The sequence below is a fragment of the Mya arenaria genome, chromosome 2 (genome assembly GCF_026914265.1).
Source record: "Mya arenaria isolate MELC-2E11 chromosome 2, ASM2691426v1".
In the NCBI taxonomy this organism is placed as follows: Eukaryota; Metazoa; Mollusca; class Bivalvia; order Myida; family Myidae; genus Mya; species Mya arenaria.
Window position 1 is genome coordinate 35,773,989 of NC_069123.1, and position 22,541 is coordinate 35,796,529.

At 35.2% G+C, this 22,541-nt stretch overlaps 2 protein-coding genes across 2 annotated transcripts; both read left to right on the forward strand.

Moving 5' to 3' along the window:
* The first annotated feature begins 751 nt into the window (after positions 1-751).
* On the forward strand, positions 752-17,785 carry LOC128214571 (neurogenic locus notch homolog protein 1-like). The gene is made up of 14 exons (XM_052921117.1): positions 752-832; positions 1,434-1,502; positions 3,759-3,841; positions 4,379-4,447; positions 4,943-5,149; positions 5,416-5,490; positions 6,152-6,194; positions 8,452-8,583; positions 9,596-9,751; positions 10,316-10,462; positions 10,594-10,743; positions 11,014-11,064; positions 16,555-16,710; positions 17,571-17,785. Exons 2-14 carry the CDS (start codon positions 1,442-1,444, stop codon positions 17,783-17,785), a joined length of 1,545 nt encoding a protein of 514 aa, XP_052777077.1. The 5' UTR covers positions 752-832; positions 1,434-1,441.
* A 180-nt stretch (positions 17,786-17,965) lies between these two features.
* Positions 17,966-21,987, forward strand: LOC128203220 (MAM domain-containing glycosylphosphatidylinositol anchor protein 1-like). The gene is made up of 4 exons (XM_052904533.1): positions 17,966-18,010; positions 19,884-20,024; positions 20,856-21,106; positions 21,816-21,987. Exons 1-4 carry the CDS (start codon positions 17,968-17,970, stop codon positions 21,903-21,905), a joined length of 525 nt encoding a protein of 174 aa, XP_052760493.1. The 5' UTR covers positions 17,966-17,967; the 3' UTR covers positions 21,906-21,987.
* The last annotated feature ends 554 nt before the right edge of the window (positions 21,988-22,541 follow it).

Consider the following 22,541-nt stretch of genomic DNA (forward strand, 5'->3'; position numbering starts at 1 on the left):
AAATTACTTACATTTTGTGATGCAAAATATTATGGTTAATGCGAAATGTTATTAGTACGCTGAAATAATATTTTAGCTCTATCATAATTATGTGGATTTGTAAAGCTGAAAGCCGATATGAGAGGGTGTCGCCCAATCCCTCTTGAAATTAGCATACAACTTGTTTTTGGACATGGATCCGAAATAGCGCTTAATTTTGAACTGAAATTTATATGGAAATTTTGCTGTATATTCGTACACTTTATGTATTTCTTACCTGCATCGTCCGCGTTTATATGACAATTGAGAAATATATAAATATAACATTGTGTTTGCATTGTAAAGGGTTTGTGTTAAAATGTTAATGTCACATATTGATAACGGTATTATTAGTAACATTAGGTTTTATTCTTAAACTATACATATTAAATACCAATCTTATTCACTAAACGATATAATTGTGCGGTATTTTCTGAAAAATAATACAGGGAATTACGTTCCTCTCCTTTCAAAAATATATTTTGAGCATAAACTAAGCACGTTAAAGCTTATATTTGTTGTTGTTTTTAAATGTTACAATTTTCGAAAGAGCTGCCATTTAGACAGTAAATTTGTAAATGAAACTCATTACTTTACTGTCATTTATGTCTGTCTGTTTTCTTATGAAATCTGAATCCAGCATTCCTAATCTCGGCATCCGAAACACAAAATAACTTGCCTCCCGGCGTACCAGACGGCGTTGGGGACACCCTCCTTTGAATAACTTTCAAGACCGTTTCCTAGATAGAAACCAGTAGTGGTGTTCTTTCGAGAGACGGACAGCTATACCAACAGGCCCCTTCCATCCTTTCTAGTAATATAATAATACAGTATATGATAATGAAGAGGGTTGTTTTATATTGCATTGAATATAATATAACAGTTATTAAAGGTACTCGCTCATGTCTTGGACCAATAATTAATTTTTCCGGTAGTGCATCTGAAAACACATATTTTACTCGTTTATATTGAAACTACAGAAAAAATACAATTGTAGCATTAAAAGATATTTGATTTAAGTGGGTAGCGAGCCCACGCCGTTTAAATATTTTTATTTAAATCAGACCACTGAGTGATTAGGTCTTATATAAATTCGATTGTTACTTTAACGTTTTAACAATACATCTATTACATAGCCCGATAATGTCAATCAACCAATCACGCGACAACAAAACAGTGTGACTATTACCATTATTAAGGCTTATGTAAATTGTTGTGTTCAAAGACGATATTTGAGCAAACATAAACATTTACTGAAGGGATGCAGCTTTTGGTATCTTAGTTTAAATACTCCTTATGTTTTGCCACAATTTATTTCGTCATTCAAAAAATGATTTTTACAAAGCCATTAGCGAGTCCCATTAGCGTACATTTCGTTCAGTTTTGATGACAAGATCTACACACTTCCTTCGCAGATAAGAAAATGCTCATGACGAACGGTCATCTGCGGAAGTTCATACTACTCTCATGTATGGTTATACAATGTAAGTACAGTACACTGAGATTAGATGTATATACTATATATGAACGCATTGACTGTAAGCCATTTTACCAATAGGTTGAAAATTGTATGCACGTACTAAAATAACATTATGTATTATACGTAATACGAATATATAATTGACAGGCAAAGGCTAACACGTCACTCTCATTGTTGCAACAACAATAGAACACTTCAAACGTCTGGGCCCGGATTTACAACGAAAATAAAGTCACGATTCGGTCTCAGCACATATCGTATAGCTATGTTATTTTTTATAATTACTGACTACTCTGATTATAGAATTTCACGGCGTGTAATAGTTTCTCGTCTTAGATCGTGAAACCGGCTCTGTTTCAATAAAGCGTCTTTTGGCCTAGAGCTTAGATATTCAATGTGTGTTGAAATCATGCGCATGGGGCCAACACTGGCCCCGTCCCGGGGGTCACAGGTTTCTTACATAATTATTAAAATTGAAATTCAACATGACTGTATGGACCCGCTAGGCCAAGAAACTTAGTGTTTCGTATAAAGCAGCATACATTAGTCCTCTATCAGTTTTTGTTTCAAAATCGTGCCGCTGTGGTAAAAACTAGCCCAGCCAGATGGTCAAAGTTTCCTATAAACTTAATTTTGAACTAAAATACATATTGTGACTTAGAACATGTCTGAAATCGCAAGACCCACGCCCTGGGGCTCAAAAGTATTGACTTTTATAGGGAAATATTTGAAAAATCTTTCTCAAACGACATGGCAGAGACCTTTGATATTTGTTTTGTAGCATCATATGATGTCCCTCAACCAATTTTGTTCAAGTTGTGCCCCTTTGGGTCGAAGCTGCCCCACCCCGCAATTGACCTACTCTCCTATTTTTGAAGCTAGAGCAATGCAGTTTGGATCATATGTATAGTTATCATCGTCTAGTGGACCTCTACAAAGATTGTTCAAATTATGGCCCTGGGGTCAAAATTGGCCCCGCCCCCGGGGGGTCATGGGTTTTCTCTATATGTTTATAGTAAAAAAAATCAAAAATCACCTCTGAACTTACGTTGCTTAGAGCTTAGATATTTGGCATGATTCATCGTCTAGTGGACCTCTACAAAGAATGTTCAAAATTGGCCCCGCCCCCTTGGGGTTCATGGGTTTTCTCTATGTTTATAGTGAAAACTTCAAAATCATTTCCTCTGAACTTACGTGGCTTAGAGCTTAGATATTTGGCATGATTCTCCTATTTTTGAAGCTAGAGCAATGCAGTTTGGATCATATGTATAGTTATCATCGTCTAGTGGACCTCTACAGAGATTGTTCAAATTATGGCCCTGGGGTCAAAATTGGCCCCGCCCCGGGGGGTCATTGGTATTCTCTATATGTTTATAGTTAAAACTTCAAAAATCTTCTCCGAACTCACAAAGACAAGTAACGTCTTAATTTAAACTGGATAACATATTTAGTACACATACCAATTTTCAATATGGGCCACATACAACAATTAATAACAAATATACATATATAGATACACACGTAAAATCAAGTAGTGACAAGAGCTTAGATATTTGGCATGATGTATCATCTAGTTGACTTGTACCAATATTGTTCAATCTTTGGCCCTGGGGTCAAAAATGGCCCCGCCCGGGCGGTCATGGGTTTCCTTATATGTGTATATGATGAAAACTTAAAAAAAATTCTTCTCCGAAACCAAAAGGCGAAGGCCTTAGATATTTGGTATGAAGCATCGTTTATTGGACCACTATTAAGATTGTTCAAATTTTAGCCCTGGGGTCAAAATTGGCCACGCCACGGGTTCATAGGCTTAGGTTTTCAATATTTGTATATAATAGAAGCATTAAAAACAATTATCTCCGAATTCACAAGGACTAGAGCTATTTGGCATAATACATCATTAAGTGGACCTCTACCTTTATTATCCAAACTTTGGCATTGGGTTAAAAAATGATCCAGACTTCTAAAAAACCTTAACTACTTTGAACCAATGTGCAATATATCACAGGTGAGCGATTCATGGCCATTTGGCCCTCTTGTTTTTTCGAATTAATACCTTGCTCTTACGAAGTTAAATAAGGTGAGTTTGATATTGAGGTTTAATTTAAGTACTTTTGCGGAATTTGTTTTTGACTTTTATACAAATTTGTTAAAAAAAAGCATGTATTATTATCTTTGCTTTACAAATCCAAAATGTTAGTTATAACATTGTATATACAAAACCTAACATTTAAATGTATTTACAGTTATGTATTTGTAGGTTTGAGTTACGTCTGTCTAGACTGTTCCTCCTCCACTTCGTCACGTGACTGTGGTTACGTGAAAACCTGTGGCCCACATGAGGTAATGTGATATTGTACAGAAATAAGTGCAGATAAGTTATGTTTATGTCATATCCATCATCTAGGTTTCATCATTTCCTATCAGTTTGACATTAATGTTTCAGCGATGTCTGACAGGTCCAGCTGTCGTCAGCGATAAGTTTTTCAGAGAGGCTATATATTTCACATTAGGAAGCTAATAGATACAACTTCATGTACATATAAAAATCCGGTGCGCGTTATTTGTTCAAGATGTTAATCAATTTAAACAATATAGCAAAAGTAAATCTTCATTTATGAGAGAAAAAAGCATACACCATTTACTTTTTGTTTGAGTATTACTGTCAGGTAAACCGGCTTTCTAATATCGCTTGACAACGCTGCTGGAGTCTTTGGTCATACTAGATTTACCTTAAATTAGCTGTAACATAAATTGATATATTTCATCAACATTAACAATATATGCTGTTAGTAAACGAAACTATTAAATTATGAGTTAGTATTTCTTAACGTACATCTTTATTTGAACAATTTGTTAAATGATAGCATTGATTTTTAGGTCTGTTATGCAGACTCCTTTTCAACTGCAGATGGATTAAAGCTTGTGTTTGGATGTAGAGACAAAATGGTACTCATATACATGTTTTTAATATAAGTGGTTATAGTAATGAAGTTTAAGATTATTTACCGGCTTCAAGTTTGCAATGTCTCTTAAATTTTGGTATAAACCTGTCTTAAAGATAAACTCTTAGCTTTGGTATAGTGCCCTATGCGTTCTCACAAGCTAAATTTTGCTTTCTTTTGAAATGGGAAAGTATTCATGAGATGTGTAAACTGTTTCAGCAGGAATACCTTTGTCGTCGGCGTCATACTTTTGAATAAATTAGTTTAAAGTTTTTAAACATATTATGCACTAAAGTAGCCAGTAGATGAACCCTACTAATTTCACGGTCAGGTCTTTTACTAGAATAAGTTTCTACTAAAGAAAATATGAATGAGTGGACGTTTTTGACAGGCAACACGTCTGATCCGTGGACTATCACTTTATATATGAATCATTTATTTCTTTTTTGGCAAAATACCGTCAAATGTCTTCTTTAGATAATAATATATGTTAAACCAGCAATGTATGCCCTCCCTCATTGGAAAACGATCTCACGCCGATGGAGGTTTAATGATGTGCTCTCAGTGTTGCCACGACGACCTTTGCAATGCAAACCTTTGTGGAGGGACGGGCTTCTTATCGGTTTTAGGGCCCGTCTGCTATGTCTGCGGAAAACAACCGGACTCGTATGGGTGCAGCAAGATTAAACAGTGTGGCAGTGATCAAGTAACGTTGCCAAAATTCTATCTTTGTTATATGGTAATAAATGGTAATGTAAAGACAATATAGATTTATTTTATGCTAAAACCTTTTGCAACATAAGCCAAACAAAGCGAAATTAACTGGATATGTGTAATATTTCATATTTCGTAATACAGTAACAGTGGTACTATAAAATTATTTTTGGTAGTAACAAAATGTATTTGTTATAAAATATAATGTCATAAAATATAGACTTTGACTGACATGAATATACATTTAATGTATAATAGGTGTGTAAAGGTGTTCCAAGCATATCTATGTCTACAACGAGTGAAGCATATATCACCGACTGTGAAGAAAAACCTGTGAGTATTAGTTTTTACTTTATTGTAAAATGTTATTTCTTTAAAGTGTATCTTTATAATTTCTCAGACGACTCCAATTGACAATAGAAACTTTCTATTAGTTTGCTCTTAGGTTGAAGGTGAATATCTGTTTCTGGAAATGTCCTAGCCCGAACGAATACGTGATTATTTGCGCTAGATTTGCATAGAATAAGGACTAAAACATATTTTTCTATAATTGATTCATTAGCTAATTGTAACATTATACCATATTCAAATACTCCGTGTACGGTTTTGAAATCGATAGCTTAAATGACCTCATCAATTCAAACAAATGGATGTCCATATTCATGGCTAATTGAACCCCTTATGTAAAGTATTTCGCCAGCAAATATTCAAGCCTAAATAATACGTGTATATGTGTGCTAGAACTGCATAAAATAAGGGTAAGATCATACTATTGTATTGATACGTTAACAAATTTTAACATAATACCCTATTTCAAAGACTTCGTGTACGGTTTTGAACTTGATAACATTTGTGACTCCATCAATTCAAATATACTGACGTTCACGGCTTTTTGCACGCAAAATGCGTGGGGTTTTAAAAAAAACGTTAATAAAACTTATCGAAGTTTTTTGTTTGTAACCTTAGATTGTTGTTGGTTTTTCCTATCTATAAGGACTGCGAACATCATCGGAACCTCAGTATCCATGTAGGGCGAGGTAAGGATTGTCCTTTAAGTTTGATAGGCAACAACATAAAGCCTGAATAAAAACCTCTTTTTTTACACTCAAGCGTCTAAACACTTCCTACGGATTGTACCGGCTCGTCCTGCTTATTTCCTGGGCTTCTTCCTTTAGATTACATTGCATGTTTGCATAATGAAGAGAGGTTGCGATACACTACCTTACCCATGAACGAGTACACTATATTAGTGATATGCATGCATCAAACATCGATAAAAGCTATATTACACAAATATAAGTATGTGCGATCAAAATGACTTTACATGTACTGTAATTGACGCATGTTCACCGTGATATTCGAATGAAAAAAACAACAGTGGTGGTTGATTATTGCGAAAATATATCCTCGTTGGCTCGAACTCGCTTGTTCGATTTTTTTCTAACTGCCTCGACCTGAATGCAAAGAACCGATTTCTTTATACTGGATGTAAGCATTCCCAGTTCGAGTCAATGGATTTTAGCTGTTCACAACAAACGTGGATATCTTGCAACAAATTTACCACTGAACGGTAACTAAACTGTGTGTGTATGGCTTTAGAGACAAGAACTGGTTCGCAAAGTTTCGCAATATGAATACTGTATGTGCGTACGGTAAACAGTAATATTCGGATACCTGTATATGTGGATAATTTTTGTATGCATAATATATACTCTGTAAAAGTATGTAGTTTATATTCCAGTAGAATTCTGATGAATGGCATTTAACCTAAAAGATAGATCAATCTCATTCAGGAGGGGTAAATATAATAAAAACAAATACTGGTGTTTTTAGAATAATGGCCCTTTGTTTATTTCTGTTATTGTATCTTTAAGGCTTAATAAAAACTTTTTTATCATTAGAACTAAACCGACAATCATAATAATATCAAAAACATCTATGTTATCATACGCATGCACTATGTAATATTTTGTTCTAAAGTAGCTTTGCCAATGGAAATTTTACAAGTTATGGTTGTTTTCACGGCAGGCACACTGGCAGACTGCCACATATGTCCTCTTTTTAATTAACGTATATTAAAGGTTTAGACAAAACCAAAGGAATTGCTGTGGCTAAATACAAGCAAAGTTGGCAAGTGATATACGCGCCAAACAAATTATCACAATAATATTGAGAATGTAACTTTGAGGTTTGAACTAATACTCTTTCAAGCTTTTACTGGTGTAAAGGCTGTTATAATTTTGTGAAAACTTCTAAAGGTTATCATAATAATCATGAATAATAGTTAGTTGTGTTACAAATATATAATGTACTAAGTGATAATATGCGTTGAAGGTAGATAAGAGGAACAAGCAGAAAGAAACAGGTCAGGTTAGTGATATACACAGGGTGCTCTCATTTATACGAACGAAATCAGAAGCGTTTAGTGTGACAAATAAGTGCTGAACATGGTTGAATGTTGATTTGTTGGTCTGCTAAGCGGCTACTTTGTTTTACTCATAAAACAATTGATGGAGACATTTCCTGTTTTTACTTATGAAAAATTTGGAAGTGCAAATAATGAACACCCGTTAAGGTATACAAATTGGCGTTCAAATTCAATACATACACATGTAAAACAAACATAAATTTAATGTGATAAACCTTTTACTACTAACTAAAATATATTAATAAATGATAGCAATATTGTAACCGTGTATTTAATACCTGAAAACGCAAAATTATTAAATGATCTCATAGGGTAGAAAAATCGTGTTTTCTGCACTTTTTTGTCAAATTAAACTCGGTACCTTCAGAAGAACTATTGTCTTCGAAATATATTTCTTCTTTTTTGGTATATTTGGAGTAAGAGTGCATCTTTAAAGTAAGTCATTGTGTTTACTTTAATTTTAATTGTCTTTTAGTTGATATTGGCTCCGATTAGAATCATGTTTTAAATTTGAAATTATTGATGAATGATGGGACACTCTTAAGGTCTAGTGTACCTGTGTCTAACCCCAAGTGAACTCCTGTTACGCTTACCGTTCCAACGCGGTAACCTCAGCATTCAGTAATGGATTTATGTTTATTTTTTGTGCTTTGTATGTCTCTTCCTTGGTGTATGTTAGGCCACGGCCTCATGCCTCATGCCTTTTAACTGGTTCTTCGTTTGATATTTAGCTACTGGGCTTGTCCATTAATGAATGCTGATTGGTATTCTAAAATGACATATGAATTCACATTGTTTTTAATTCTTTGTGTTTTCGACCCTCAAACAAAGCGTCGCACTGTGGAATTCCTTTTTTCTCGTCACAGGTAAACCGTGCGATTCCATGTGCTGTTCTTCCAATTTGTGTAATAAGGCTAGTTGCGACAATTCTCACCTTCAAACAAATACAGTACCTGCAGGAACTGCATCGGTCACTACAGTACAACCACAACATATAGGCTAGTGTTTAAAGTTGTTATTGTTGTGTTTTTATTCGTTTTTGTGATAGCATAATTTGCAAATGCTTTAAATGATCAAACCGAAGCTTATATATATACCAATCACGCAATTACAAAGATCATGAGAAACGTAGTTACTGTCGTGCACAGTTCTCCCTTGAGTAGAATTGGGCATATGTGTGTACATTTTCTAGGGATTAAACAGGATATTGTGTGTAGTTAGGGTTTTGGTTGACAATCATTCCGGAATGTGTTTTCAAATGAAAAAGATATTTCATTGATTTCAAATTATAATTTCTGAAAACTACGAATAAGAGGATATGCTGTCATGATATGGCCACTTATGGTATATGGTTTGGTATTATTCAAGATAGGTGTTGACCCGTTGCTTCTCCAGTTTTCTCAAGTAAATATGTTAAAATTGTTGTTTGTTGAGATGTTAACCAAAATCAGGCTTGTTGTTCACATTGTTTCTATAAACATAATGGCGATTAATACAGAATTAAAATACTTATTAACGGACGTCAGTACCGTAAAAGTGCAGTAATGCCACAAAAGCTTTACAATAACAAATTGACATACTTGTTTTACAAATGTGTGTAGTTTCGCGTCGGTATGCACTTGTCCTTTTTTGGTATAGAAAAACGTCTATATGTATTTGTATTTTTGTTTGTTTAACGTACCAAATACTCTTGCACGATACCTTCTGTTTAGTTGAGGTACATATTTCAACATCTACGTGTATTTATTAGATATATGTCGGTGGGTACTTGCCTGTGCACAACCATTCTTCATTTGAACTAGACTAAAATAAGATACTGTAGCAATATATTAACAATTAATAATCTTTTAAACCTTAGATAGTGTTTAAATTATACGCATGAGCCATTGTTTATTCAACGGCACAAACGTGGCATGTATTCAGGTCATAAATATGTTTCTGTAGTACAAAAATACAAAAAGAAATATTTTTATTTACTAAATTCGATGACAATTGGCATTTTCTTTCCAGACACGTGCCACCCGAATCCCTGTGTTCATGGAATGTGCTACTCGAGTTACGGAGACTACTTGTGCATTTGTGATTCAACTTATTCGGGGAAGAACTGTGACATTGGCACGACGGTTACAACAAGCACGAGTACCATCGCAACAACGACCATTCACAGTATATATCCAATACTATATAACGTCATACATATGCATTACATATATCTTTCAACTTTTCAAAGTTTGATTACCCTAGGAAAATAAAGGTAAGTATGTTATATAATAATAATTATATGCATATGCCTTACTCGTTTGTTAAAGACATACTCAAAGATTGCACTATCGCAAAGCACTTTGCTACTTAAACAGTAAAACCGCGATCGTTCTAGAACGCCGGGACCCGAGCTAATACCTCGACTGGTACGATGTTTTGAACGACCCGAGTTTCCATTTTAGTCCGTTATAAAATGTATTTCAATGATTTTCAAAGTTTCAAGTATTCATACCTGTTGTCTTCTACGGCACCGTTTATGTATTGCATTGTGGAAATCGCTCATATGTTCAAAGGTTGTCGTATCGAAGTAAATACAACAGTAAAAAAAACAGTAAATAATCAACAAAGCGTGTTTTACAATATATAGAGAGAGGAACGGACATTATCTACATTTGGTCACAAATGCTCACAAGTAAAACAAGGTTAATTAAAGTGTTTCCTAATACATGATGTTTTATCATTTACAAGCACACTGCAATCCAAATCCATGCGTTCATGGCCGATGTTTTAGCAGCGATAAGGACTTTATGTGTGTATGCAATTCTACTTACTCGGGCAAAACTTGTGATATTGGTACTACCACAACACCACCAACGACAACAGTTAGCTTACTTGGTACGAATTTGTTTTGCTGATTTGTATTAAATATATATATGTTTTATTTGTTTCACCTGCATAAATAAGTAATGAGAAATCATTCAAAGGAAATTAACGCTTAGTGCTTGCCTTACCAACATCTTTTCCAGGTAACTGCAACCCAAACCCCTGTACCCATGGAAGATGCCTGAGCAGTGTCTTGGATTATGTTTGTGTCTGCGATCATTCTTACACTGGCAAAAATTGTGATACTGGAACTGTAAAACCTACATTTACAACAACATCGACACAACAATCGAGTAAATATCAATTCGATATTTTTAATAATTCATATTGCTGTTCAAATACATACAACAACAAACGTAAGCTTGGTGATATATGATTATATTGAATCAATGTATGGTTATGTTTGGTTATGTTTTGCCTTGTACATGCCGAAGAAAGAAATTCATTGTATTAAAAACAAGAATAAGAATAAGAATGCATTTGTATTTCGATTAACCCTGCTTTATTTGGCCTGTTTTTATTCAAATCAAACTTTTAAAGCTTTACCATACTTTATCATTCAGCAATGCTAGTGCCCACAACACCTGTTTCTGCTACTTCAGCACTGCCACATGGTATGTTATTTTTCCTTATTAGCTGTTCGTACGGTAAAATTAATATACTAGGCATGCAGTTTAAACATAACAAATCTTTAAAACTATTAAAGTGTATAAGTAACATTTAAGAAGACATTATTATTTAGCGCCTGCTACTTCTTTTTAGCTCACCTGTCACGTAGTGACAAGGTGAGCTTTTGTGATCACTCTTCGTCCGTCGTCCGTCCGTCCGTCCGTCCGTCCGTCCGTCCGTCCGTCCGTTCACAATTGCTTGTGAACACAATAGAGGTCACAATTTTGACCTAATCTTTATGAAACTTGGTCAGACTGATCATCTCTATAAAATCTAGGTCAAGTTCGATATTGGGTCATCTGGGGTCAAAAACTAGGTCACTAGGTCAATTAGTAGAAAAACCTTGTGAACACAATAGAGGTCACAATTTTAGCCTAATCTCAATGCAACTTGGTCAGAATGGTCATCTCTATAAAATCTAGGTCAAGTTCCATATTGGGTCATCCACGGTCAATAATTAGGTCATTAGGTCAATTAGTAGAAAAACCTTGTGAACATAATAGAGGTCACAATTTTAGCCTAATCTCAATGCAACTTGGTCAGAATGATCATCTCTATAAAATGTAGTTCAAGTTCGATATTGGGTCATCCGCGGTCAACAACTAGGTCACTAGGTCAATTAGTACAAAAACCTTGTGAACACAATAGATGTCACAATTTTAGCCTAATCTCAATGCAACTTGGTCAGAATAATCATCTCTATAAAATCTAGGTCAAGTTCGATATTGTGTCATCCGCAGTCAATAACTAGGTCACTAGGTCAATTATTAGAAAAACCTTGTGAACACAACAGAGGTCACAATTTTGACCTAATCTTTATGAAACTTGGTCAGACTGATCATCTCTAAGTAATCTAGGTCAAGTTTGATATTGGGTCATTTGGGGTCAAAAACTAGGTCAGTAGGTCAATTAGTAGAAATACCTTGTGAACACATTAGAGGTCACAATTTAAGCCTAATATCAATGCAACTTGGTCAGAATGATCATCTCTATAAAATCTAGGTCAAGTTCGATATTGGGTCATCCGCGGTCAATAACTAGGTCACTAGGTCAATTAGTAGAAAAACCTTGTGAACACAATAGAGGTCACAATTTTAGCCTAATCTCAATGCAAATTGGTCAGAATAATCATCGCTGTAAAATGTAGGTCAAGTTTGATATTGGGTCATTCACGGTCAATAACTAGGTCACTAGGTCAATTAGTACAAAAACCTTGTGAACACAATAGAGGTCACAATTTAAGCCTAATCTCAATGCAACTTGGTCAGAATGATCCTCTGTATAAAATCTAGGTCAAGTTCGATATTGGGTCATCCGCGGTCAATAACTAGATCACTAGGTCAATTAGTACAAAAACCTTGTGAACACAATAGAGGTCACAATTTTAGGCTAATCTTAATGCAACTTGGTCAGAATGATCATCTCTATAAAATCTGGGTCAAGTTCGATATTGGGTAATACGCAGTCAATAACTAGGTCACTAGGTCAATTATTAGAAAAACCTTGTGAACAAAATAGAGGTCACAATTTTAGCCTTATCTTAATGAAACTTGGTCAGAATGATCATCTTAACATAAGCTAGGTCAAGTTCCATATAAGGTCAACCCAAGTCAAAAACTAGGTCACTAGGTCAATTAGTAGAAAAACCTTGTGAACACAATAGAGGTCACAATTTTAGCCTAATCTCAATGGAACTTGGTCAGAATGATCATCTCTATAAAATGTAGGTCAAGTTCGATATTGGGTCATCCGCGGTCAACAACTAGGTCACTAGGTCAATTAGTACAAAAACCTTGTGAACACAATAGAGGTCACAATTTTAGCCTAATCTCAATGCAACTTGGTCAGAATAATTATCTCTATAAAATCTAGGTCAAGTTCGATATTGGGTCATCCGCAGTCAATAACTAGGTCACTAGGTCAATTATTAGAAAAACCTTGTGAACACAACAGAGGTCACAATTTTGACCTAATCTTTATGAAACTTGGTCAGACTGATCATCTCTATGAAATCTAGGTCAAGTTCGGTATTGGGTCATCCGCAGTCAATAATTAGGTCACTAGGTCAATTATTAGAAAAACCTTGTGAACACAACAGAGGTCACAATTTTGACCTAATCTTTATGAAACTTGGTCAGACTGATCATCTCTATGAAATCTAGGTCAAGTTCGATATTGGGTCATCTGGGGTCAAAAACTAGGTCAGTAGATCAATTAGTAGAAATACCTTGTGAACACATTAGAGGTCACAATTTTAGCCTAATCTCAATGCAACTTGGTCAGAATGATCATCTCTATAAAATCTAGGTCAAGTTCGATATTGGGTCATCCGCGGTCAATAACTAGGTCACTAGGTCAATTAGTAGAAAAACCTTGTGAACACAATAGAGGTCACAATTTTAGCCTAATCTCAATGCAAATTGGTCAGAATGATCATCGCTGTAAAATGTAGGTCAAGTTTGATATTGGGTCATTCACGGTCAATAACTAGGTCACTAGGTCAATTAGTACAAAAACCTTGTGAACACAATAGAGGTCACAATTTTAGCCTAATCTCAATGCAACTTGGTCAGAATGATCATCTCTATAAAATCTAGGTCAAGTTCGATATTGGGTCATCCGCGGTCAATAACTAGGTCACTAGGTCAATTAATACAAAAACCTTGTGAACACAATAGAGGTCACAATTTTAGGCTAATCTTAATGCAACTTGGTCAGAATGATCATCTCTATGAAATCTGGGTCAAGTTTGATATTAGGTCATACGCAGTTAATAACTAGGTCACTAGGTCAATTAGTAGAAAAACCTTGTGAACAAAATAGAGGTCACAATTTTAGCCTTATCTTAATGAAACTTGGTCAGAATGATCATCTTTACATAAGCTAGGTCAAGTTCCATATTGGGTCAACCCAGGTCAAAAACTAGGTCACTAGGTCAATTAGTAGAAAAACCTGGTGAACACAATAGAGGTCACAATTTTAGCCTAATCTCAATGCAACTTGGTCAGAATGATCATCTCTATAAAATAAAGGTCATGTTCGATATTGGGTCATCCGCGGTCAACAACTAGGTCACAAGGTCAATTAGTACAAAAACCTTGTGAAAACAATAGAGGTCACAATTTTAGCCTAATCTCAATGCAAGTTGGTCAGAATAATCATCTCTATAAAATCTAGGAAAAGTTCGATATTGGGTCATCCGCAGTCAATAACTAGGTCACTAGGTCAATTATTAGAAATACCTTGTGAACACAACAGAGGTCACAATTTTGACCTAATCTTTATGAAACTTGGTCAGACTGATCATCTCTATGAAATCTAGGTCAAGTTCGATATTGGGTCATCTGGGGTCAAAAACTAGGTCAGTAGGTCAATTAGTAGAAATACCTTGTGAACACATTAGAGGTCACAATTTTAGCCTAATCTCAATGCAACTTCTTAAGAATGATCATCTCTATAAAATTTAGGTCAAGTTCGATATTGGGTCATCCGCGGTCAATAACTAGGTCACTAGGTCAATTAGTAGAAAAACCTTGTGAACACAATAGAGGTCACAATTTTAGCCTAATCTCAATGCAACTTGGTCAGAATGATCATCGCTATAAAATGTAGGTCAAGTTTGATATTGGGTCATTCACGGTCAATAACTAGGTCACTAGGTCAATTAGTAGAAAAACCTTGTGAACACAATAGAGGTCACAATTTTAGCCTAATGTTAATGCAACTTGGTCAGAATGATCATCTCTATAAAATCTTGGTCATGTTCGATATTGGGTCATCCGCAGTCAATAACTAGGTCACTAGGTCAGATATTAGAAAAACCTTATGAACACAATAGAGGTCACAATTTTAGCCTAATCTTTATGAAACTTGGTCAGACTGATCATCTTTATAAAATCTAGGTCAAGTTCCACATTGGGTCATCCGCGGTCAATAACTAGGTCACTAGGTCAGATAGTAAAAAAACCTTGTGAACACAATAGAGGTCACAACTTAAGCCTAATCTTAATGCATCTTGGTCAGAATGATCATCTCTATAAAATCTAGGTCAAGTTCGATATTGGGTCAATTACCGTCAATAACTAGGTCACTAAGTCAATTAGTAGAAAAACCTTGTGAACACAATAGAGGTCACAATTTTAGCCTTATCTTAATGAAACTTGGTCAGAATGATCATCTCTATAAAATCTGGGTCATGTTCGATATTGGGTCATCCGCGGTCAATAACTAGGTCACTAGGTCAGATATTAGAAAAACCTTATGAACACAATAGAGGTCACAATTTTAGCCTAATCTTAATGCAACGTGGTCAGAATGATCATTTCTATAACATCTAGGTCAAGTTCGACATTGGTCCATCCGCGGTCAATAACTAGGTCACTAGGTCAATTAGTAAAAAAACCTTGTGAACACAATAGAGATCACAATTTTAGCCTAATCTTAATGAAACTTGGACAGAATGATCATCTTAACATATGCTAGGTCAGGTTCGATATTGGGTCAACCCGGGTCAAAAACTAGGTCACTAGGTCAATTAGTAGAAAAACCATGTGAACACAATAGAGGTCACAATTTTAGCGTAATCTTAATGCAACTTAGTCAAAAGGATCCTCTGTATAAAATCTAGGTCAAGTTCGAGGTAGATGATTGCTGTCACTGTCATGATGTGCATCCTGCAGTGCCTGATGAGGGTGGAGATGCCCTTACAGATCCACTGGGGTCTGTGCCTGTGGTTGCTACTGCAGCTGGGCCATCTGGTTTGGGTGCAGATGAGCTTTCTAGCCCATCTGTGCAGGGTACTTTGAGAAAACAGATGGAGGTCAATACCCGCCTCTCTAAGCTCTAAGAGCCATCTGTGCCTTGTGATTTGCCTTATGAGTGCACAGGTGAGCGATACAGGGCCATCATGGCCCTCTTGTTTTACATATGTGTGTAATGTTTCCCATCGGTATGTTATTGTCCTTTTTCGTATAGATAAGCTTCTATATATCCTTGTATTTGCACACCCATTCTTCAATTTAGACAAACAGAGATTGACGGTAACACCATTGTTATAACAACCATAAACAAATCATGCGTTCGATAACATATTACTGATGACTCTCATTATTATGTTTTACGTTCTAAATGTTCATGCATGATGCCTCTTTTTAGCTGAGGTACATATTTAAACGCATACATGTATCTATTAGATAAATGGCGGTGGGTACTTGTCTGTGCTCAACCGTTATAAACATGACTTACACTAAAATAAGATACTTAAAAGTAACAACATGTTATACCTTTGATAGTGCCTAAATTGTACGCATGCGCAATAGTGTCTTTATTGGGACAAACGTGACCTGTTTAATATGTTTCTGTTGTACAAACAGTCAATAACATTTTTGTTTACTATATTCGATCCAGACCAATCTTAAATTCCCATTTTTCCCCAGACACGTGCCACCCGAATCCATGTGTTCATGGAATGTGCTACTCGAGCTCCGGAGACTACTTGTGCAAATGCGATTCAACTTATTCGGGGAAGAACTGTGACATTGGCACGACGGTTACAACAAGCACGAGTACCATCGCAACAACGACCATTTACAGTAGATATCCAATACTATATAACGTCTTACATGTTTACGGCAAATATCTTTCAAGTTTTTAATGTTGGTTTACTCTCGACGATGAAAGATAACCATGTAAAATAAAAATATATGCATACGTCTTAGTCGTTTGTTAAACACATACTCACAGATTGCATTATTGCGAAGCAAATGCTACTTAAACAATAAAACTTCGATCGTTCGAGAACGCCAGGTCCCGAGCTAATTAATACCTCGACTCTGTTGATGTTTCGAAAGACAAAAGTTTCTACTTAAGTTAAAGATTATCTTACAAAGTTTGAAGTCGTCATACCGGTTGTTTGCTTCTGCACTATTAATATGTTATCATTGCGGAAAGCGCTCATGTTTTCAAAGGTTGTCGAATAAAAAATGAGAGAGAGAGAGAGAGAGAGAGAGAGAGAGAGAGAGAGAGAGAGAGAGAGAGAGGGGGAGGGGGGATTATCAACATTCGGACCAAAATTGACTTAGATTAAGCTTTCTATTTTTTTTTTTGTTGCCACATGCTCACGAGTCAAACAATGCAAACAGATTTTATCCAGATATATTATGTTTTATCATTTCCGAGCACACTGCAATCCAAATCCATGCGTTCATGGCCGATGTTTAAACGGCGAAAAGGACTTTTTGTGTGCATGCAATTCTACTTACTCGGGCAAAACTTGTGATATTGGTACTACCACGCTACCACCAACGACAACTATTAGATTACTTGGTACGAATTCGTTTTACAGATTTGTATTGAATATATATGTAATATTTCGATGCCATATAGTTAGTAATAAGAAATAAAACGAACGCATACTAATGCTGAATGCTTGTCTTACCAACATCGTTTCCAGATAAATGCCACCCAAACCCCTGTATCCACGGAAGTTGCTTCAGCGATGCCTTGGGTTATGTTTGTGTCTGCGATTCTTCGTTCACTGGCAAAAACTGTGACAGTGGAACTGCTAAACTAACTGCTGCAATCAAGACACAACAAACGAGTGAATATCAATTCGATGTTTTCAAAATTGATATTTTGTTCTTTTTTTACATTGAAAACCAAACGTGAGTTTGTTCATATATATATTCATTAGAACAATGTAAGGTAAAATTCTTCTTGCCAAAGAAATATATATAAAGTGTTAGAAACAAGAATAATAATACATTTCTATTTCCAAAATCGTGTTGTTGGCCTGTTTTATTAATGTCAAACCTGTTCAATATTCAATATTTTACCATTCAGCACTGCATATGCCAACGACACCTGTTTCTGCTACTGTAGCTCCAACGCTGGGTATGTTAATTTTCCTAATACGCTGTTCATACTGTTTATATAAAAATACAAGGCATGTTTTAACTTGAAAACACATTAAAACTATTGAAGTGTATACGAAACATTAAAGAAGATAGTAGCAATTAGCTCCTGCTTCTACTGCGTCTGATTCTGCCGTTGCTGCTGCTTCGTTTGCTGCGGTGATGATGGTAATCGATGATGGTGGTCGGAATAATTTTTGAGCCAGGGGCGTATTAAGGTTCGACCGTAGGAGGCCAAACTTAGGTGGGTAAACTTCGATCTAAGTGATGACAAGGGCATTACGGGATAGACCCCCAGGAACATTTTGACAATGTCCGAAACAGAACATTTTGGTGGTATATATTTATTTTTAATAGATTCCCCTGGTGTGAACCTTTTTTCCTTTTCTTTATTTTTTTTATTTATTTTTTTTGGGGGGTGGGGTGGGGGTGGTAAGTGTGGTTCCTTGTTGTGAAGTAAAAGTAAACTTTTTTTCTTTTTCTTTATTTTTTTTCTTTATACTTTTTTTTTGGGGGGGGGAGTGGTAGGTGTGGTTCCTTGAGCTCACTTTTTCTAGCAAAGTAAACAAGTGAAATGAAATATCATTCATTTTTTTTTTGCTTTTAAGATTAGAAATAAGAAAAACGAAATAGAGTGAACTATGTGAAAAATGATAGGGCAGCATATGCATTGACCTTTACAGTTATAACAAGTTTTCATATTCAAAAATATATTTAAACAACTAACTTGTGTTTGTTGATGATAAATTTATAGAATATTTTAATGAATAAAACTACAACTGAAATACCTGCCGAAACATAAGTTTTAAATCTAATAAAAAAAGACTTTTTGGTTGACATAATGATTTAATCCTGAATATTTCCACATGCTATGAAGCAATACCCTGTGAATTATAACTTAAGGATTGAGGACACCAGCACTTAATTTTCCGATTGAAGGCTCGTGTTATGAAACTTTGCTTAAAAATTTCGTCGCTGTAAAAATCAATGTAAATAATGCTTCTATTGGAGGCCATTATTTAAATAGCTAAGTTAAGAATTGTAGTTTGTGAGTGCAAAACAATTTGCTGATTTAGCCCAATTGGTAACGCGCTTACTTAATAACCACCAGTCAGTGATTCGAAGTTAAGCCGCAATTTCTGTACGTAATAGATGTTATGGGATAAACCCAAGTGTAATTGTATTTGCTGTTAGTAAAATTAATCCAATACAGACCTTGGAATGTTAATTATACTGTGTTTCGTGAAAGTGAACATATAAAAGCATGTTTCGTGGGGGCATCTAGATCAACATTAACACTTTGCCACGAGTCCTTATCAAAAGCGTATTCCAATATATTTTTGAGAGCTTTACTACTTCTTCGAAAATATATCAACGATGATAAGCCTAAATCTTATATGCAATCAAATTATAAAACACCTAAAATTTAAGTGTTCCTTTTGATGGTTGTCAGTATATTTGCACATAATTAAAGGAGACAAGTGAGTCAAATCCAAACGTATCTTCAAGATTTTAAAACCGTCAATAACTGAAAAATGACATATTAATTCATAAAAAATGTTGGCCAACAATTACCAATATTTCTTTTACATGTTTTTATTATCAGATAGCGAAGTAGTATGTCGTATGGGTTAAAGAAATTGTTACCTTTTTTTATTGATTATTCATCAAATATTTTACTCAGCGGTGTTTAATTAAGATTGGTCAATATGTTATTCTTACACATTTTTTATGAAAACCAATAGTACAATACCAAAACTAAATTTCTAATTACTCCGATATACATTTTGTATCATGCACAGCGTTTTAGATGTAAAAGTTAATAGTAAACTGTTGTAAAATGACAACTTCAGCTGCGGACGAGTGCACTTTCCAGGACAACATGTGTCAATGGAACAACTCTGTCTTTGACACGATGCAGTGGCAACGTCACAAGGGTACGACCCCCACTCCGCATACCGGACCCCTGGCTGACCATGACAACAACCCAAACAGTAAGTATCTTCAACAGATTCATTGATAATATACATTTGGCATGAAGTCATTCAAGAGTCAACGTTGCTTTACGAACATCCAAAGTTCTAGCGCATCGCTCAGGGTTTATTTAATTTTGTTAAGACACAAGAAATGTTGCAAGATTTTTCGTATTGTATTTTAATGTAAAATGCCAAGCGAGCACGTAGAAAAGGGGGAACAATTGAATTTTCATAAATATTTACACCTCAACTTCCATTCCTTAAATGAACTGCTTTTCGGCAATTGCGTTATGTTCGGATCGCAATGTGAAACATAACATTATACATGAACACTATTGATCATGTTATTGTTTGTATTGTGTCAGCAGGTCCGTAAATATAAATCAACATTTTAGAATTTGTTTTTATATTTTAAATGTAGTGTTGCCATAAGTGTTTCAATTTTACGTTTAAAAGTAATTTCAAGTGGTAGATCTTTTCCCGCGTTATTGTGACGTCATTTGAAAAAAAAAGTTTTCCGGTTACAGTCGGGTCGTTTGATTTACAGAATGGGTATGAAATGATTACTTCAAGGTTTTCTTAACTGAAATGATTTATTTTTTAACATTTGTTTAATTAAATAATGAACTATTGGTGTAAATATTAGTAAGAAACAAATGCGGTGTTAATGTCATTATCGGGGATATGAACTCAATTGGGCTGATCAAAGTACGCGTTGAGTCCTTCGGACTCCATTCATTGAGATTACTCTCACAATATGAAATTACAAAAGTTGGTTTCACTCAATTTCAATAATAAGGAACATTTCATATTGTACACACGTTTTAATATGTTGCCTGTGTTTTTCAGATTACTATCTATTCCTTGAGTCTTCCGATCACCTCAACAAAGTGGCCAGGTTGGATTCCAGGCAGTTCCCAGGTGGAGACTATTGCATTGACTTTTACTACTATATGTATGGCTCTGGCATTGCAAACTTGGTCTTTAATGTGTTGGCTGGGAACACAACATATCACTTAAAGACATGGTCAGGTGACAAAGGTGAACGCTGGTATCACCACAGAATAAACACACACATCCGGAACAGCAGCACCATCAAGGTAATTAACATTGGGTTTCGTAAACCTTTGTCTGGTAGAAATAAAGCGCATGCAAGTTTTGTTAAAAAATAAACTCGTACGTAAACTGAACATATCTTCGCCTGTTGTAAAGTATAACATTGCTGGTAGGACATGATTCCTTAAGGGCGGAATTGGTTTAATGTTTTGTAAAGTTAAAACATACTTAGATAAGATTGATCTTTTTTATGTTCTTACTTTATTCTTGATTGTTGTGATAAGAGTTGGGTTATACACATAAACTAATTTACCCCCCCCCCCCACCCCCCAATAAATTTACATTTTACTGACCGTTCCATAGCGGTACTTAACATTCCTTGGAAAACACCCCTTGTTTTATATATGATCTGTGTTGTCTGTGAAGTTTTTTGTTGTTGTTCCATGTTTCTGATTTTCGATTGTTTGTTTTTGTGTTCTATGTCATTTACGTTGACCCTGTGCCATTAACGGGGTTTATGTTAAAAACTTCGACTACTGGACTTGTCTCTGTAGTTTTGCATATAAATATTGTTAAATGTGGTGCTAATGTCGGCTGTCTATGCGCAGCCATAGTATAAGTTGTCCCTTTCATTTGTGAAAATTCGATACTTTGCGAATATAATATCTGGTAGCTTTTGTTTTGTTGTTGTTGTTTTTATTTCAGTTTGAGTTCGAAGTTTTGTACACAATTGTTGTTGTTGTTTTATTTCAGTTTGAGTTCGAAGGTCACACTGGCAGCAGTATCTATTCCGATATGGCCATTGATGATATCACCATAAACCTTGGAAACTGTACATTCTAGTGGAGAAAATATAATGCAGCATAAACATAAATGTTGAAAATAACATTACACATACATTGTAGATAAATTGAACAGTTGTGAATATGTTATTGTATGGCTTTAAAACAATCAAAACAAATCAAAAACTTGAGAGCATAAACAAAATTTAAAAACGATTTTGATAGAGATTTATCCAAAACATATATGGGTTGGATCCTGGAACTGACGCTTTTGGCGGTGTAACTAAGAGGCGTAACTTTTTACTTGCGCCCCTCCCTCAAATTTTGGCAGGGGTGGTAAGGGTATACTCCGAAATGGTACGGTTGGTGCGTATTTTTATTACTCAATTGCCATATAGTTAATTATAAAGTTAATTTGACTATTTGAACACCCTGGATCCGTTAAGGCATATAATTGATACTTATTACAAATCGATTTGTCAACTTTTTCTAAGCCATGTACGCGTAGTTTGTTCGGTTTTCACTTTCAACTAGGAAGCAATATCTATTTGAAGATCTGCAACTAAACGTTAAGATCAGGCTTATTTTACTTTGCAACAGCAACCACAACTACAACAACAAAAACAGTCGCTAAAACAACTGCTTTTAATGTATTGGTGGGGTCATGGACACTTTTTGTAATCTGGTTCTCGACGAT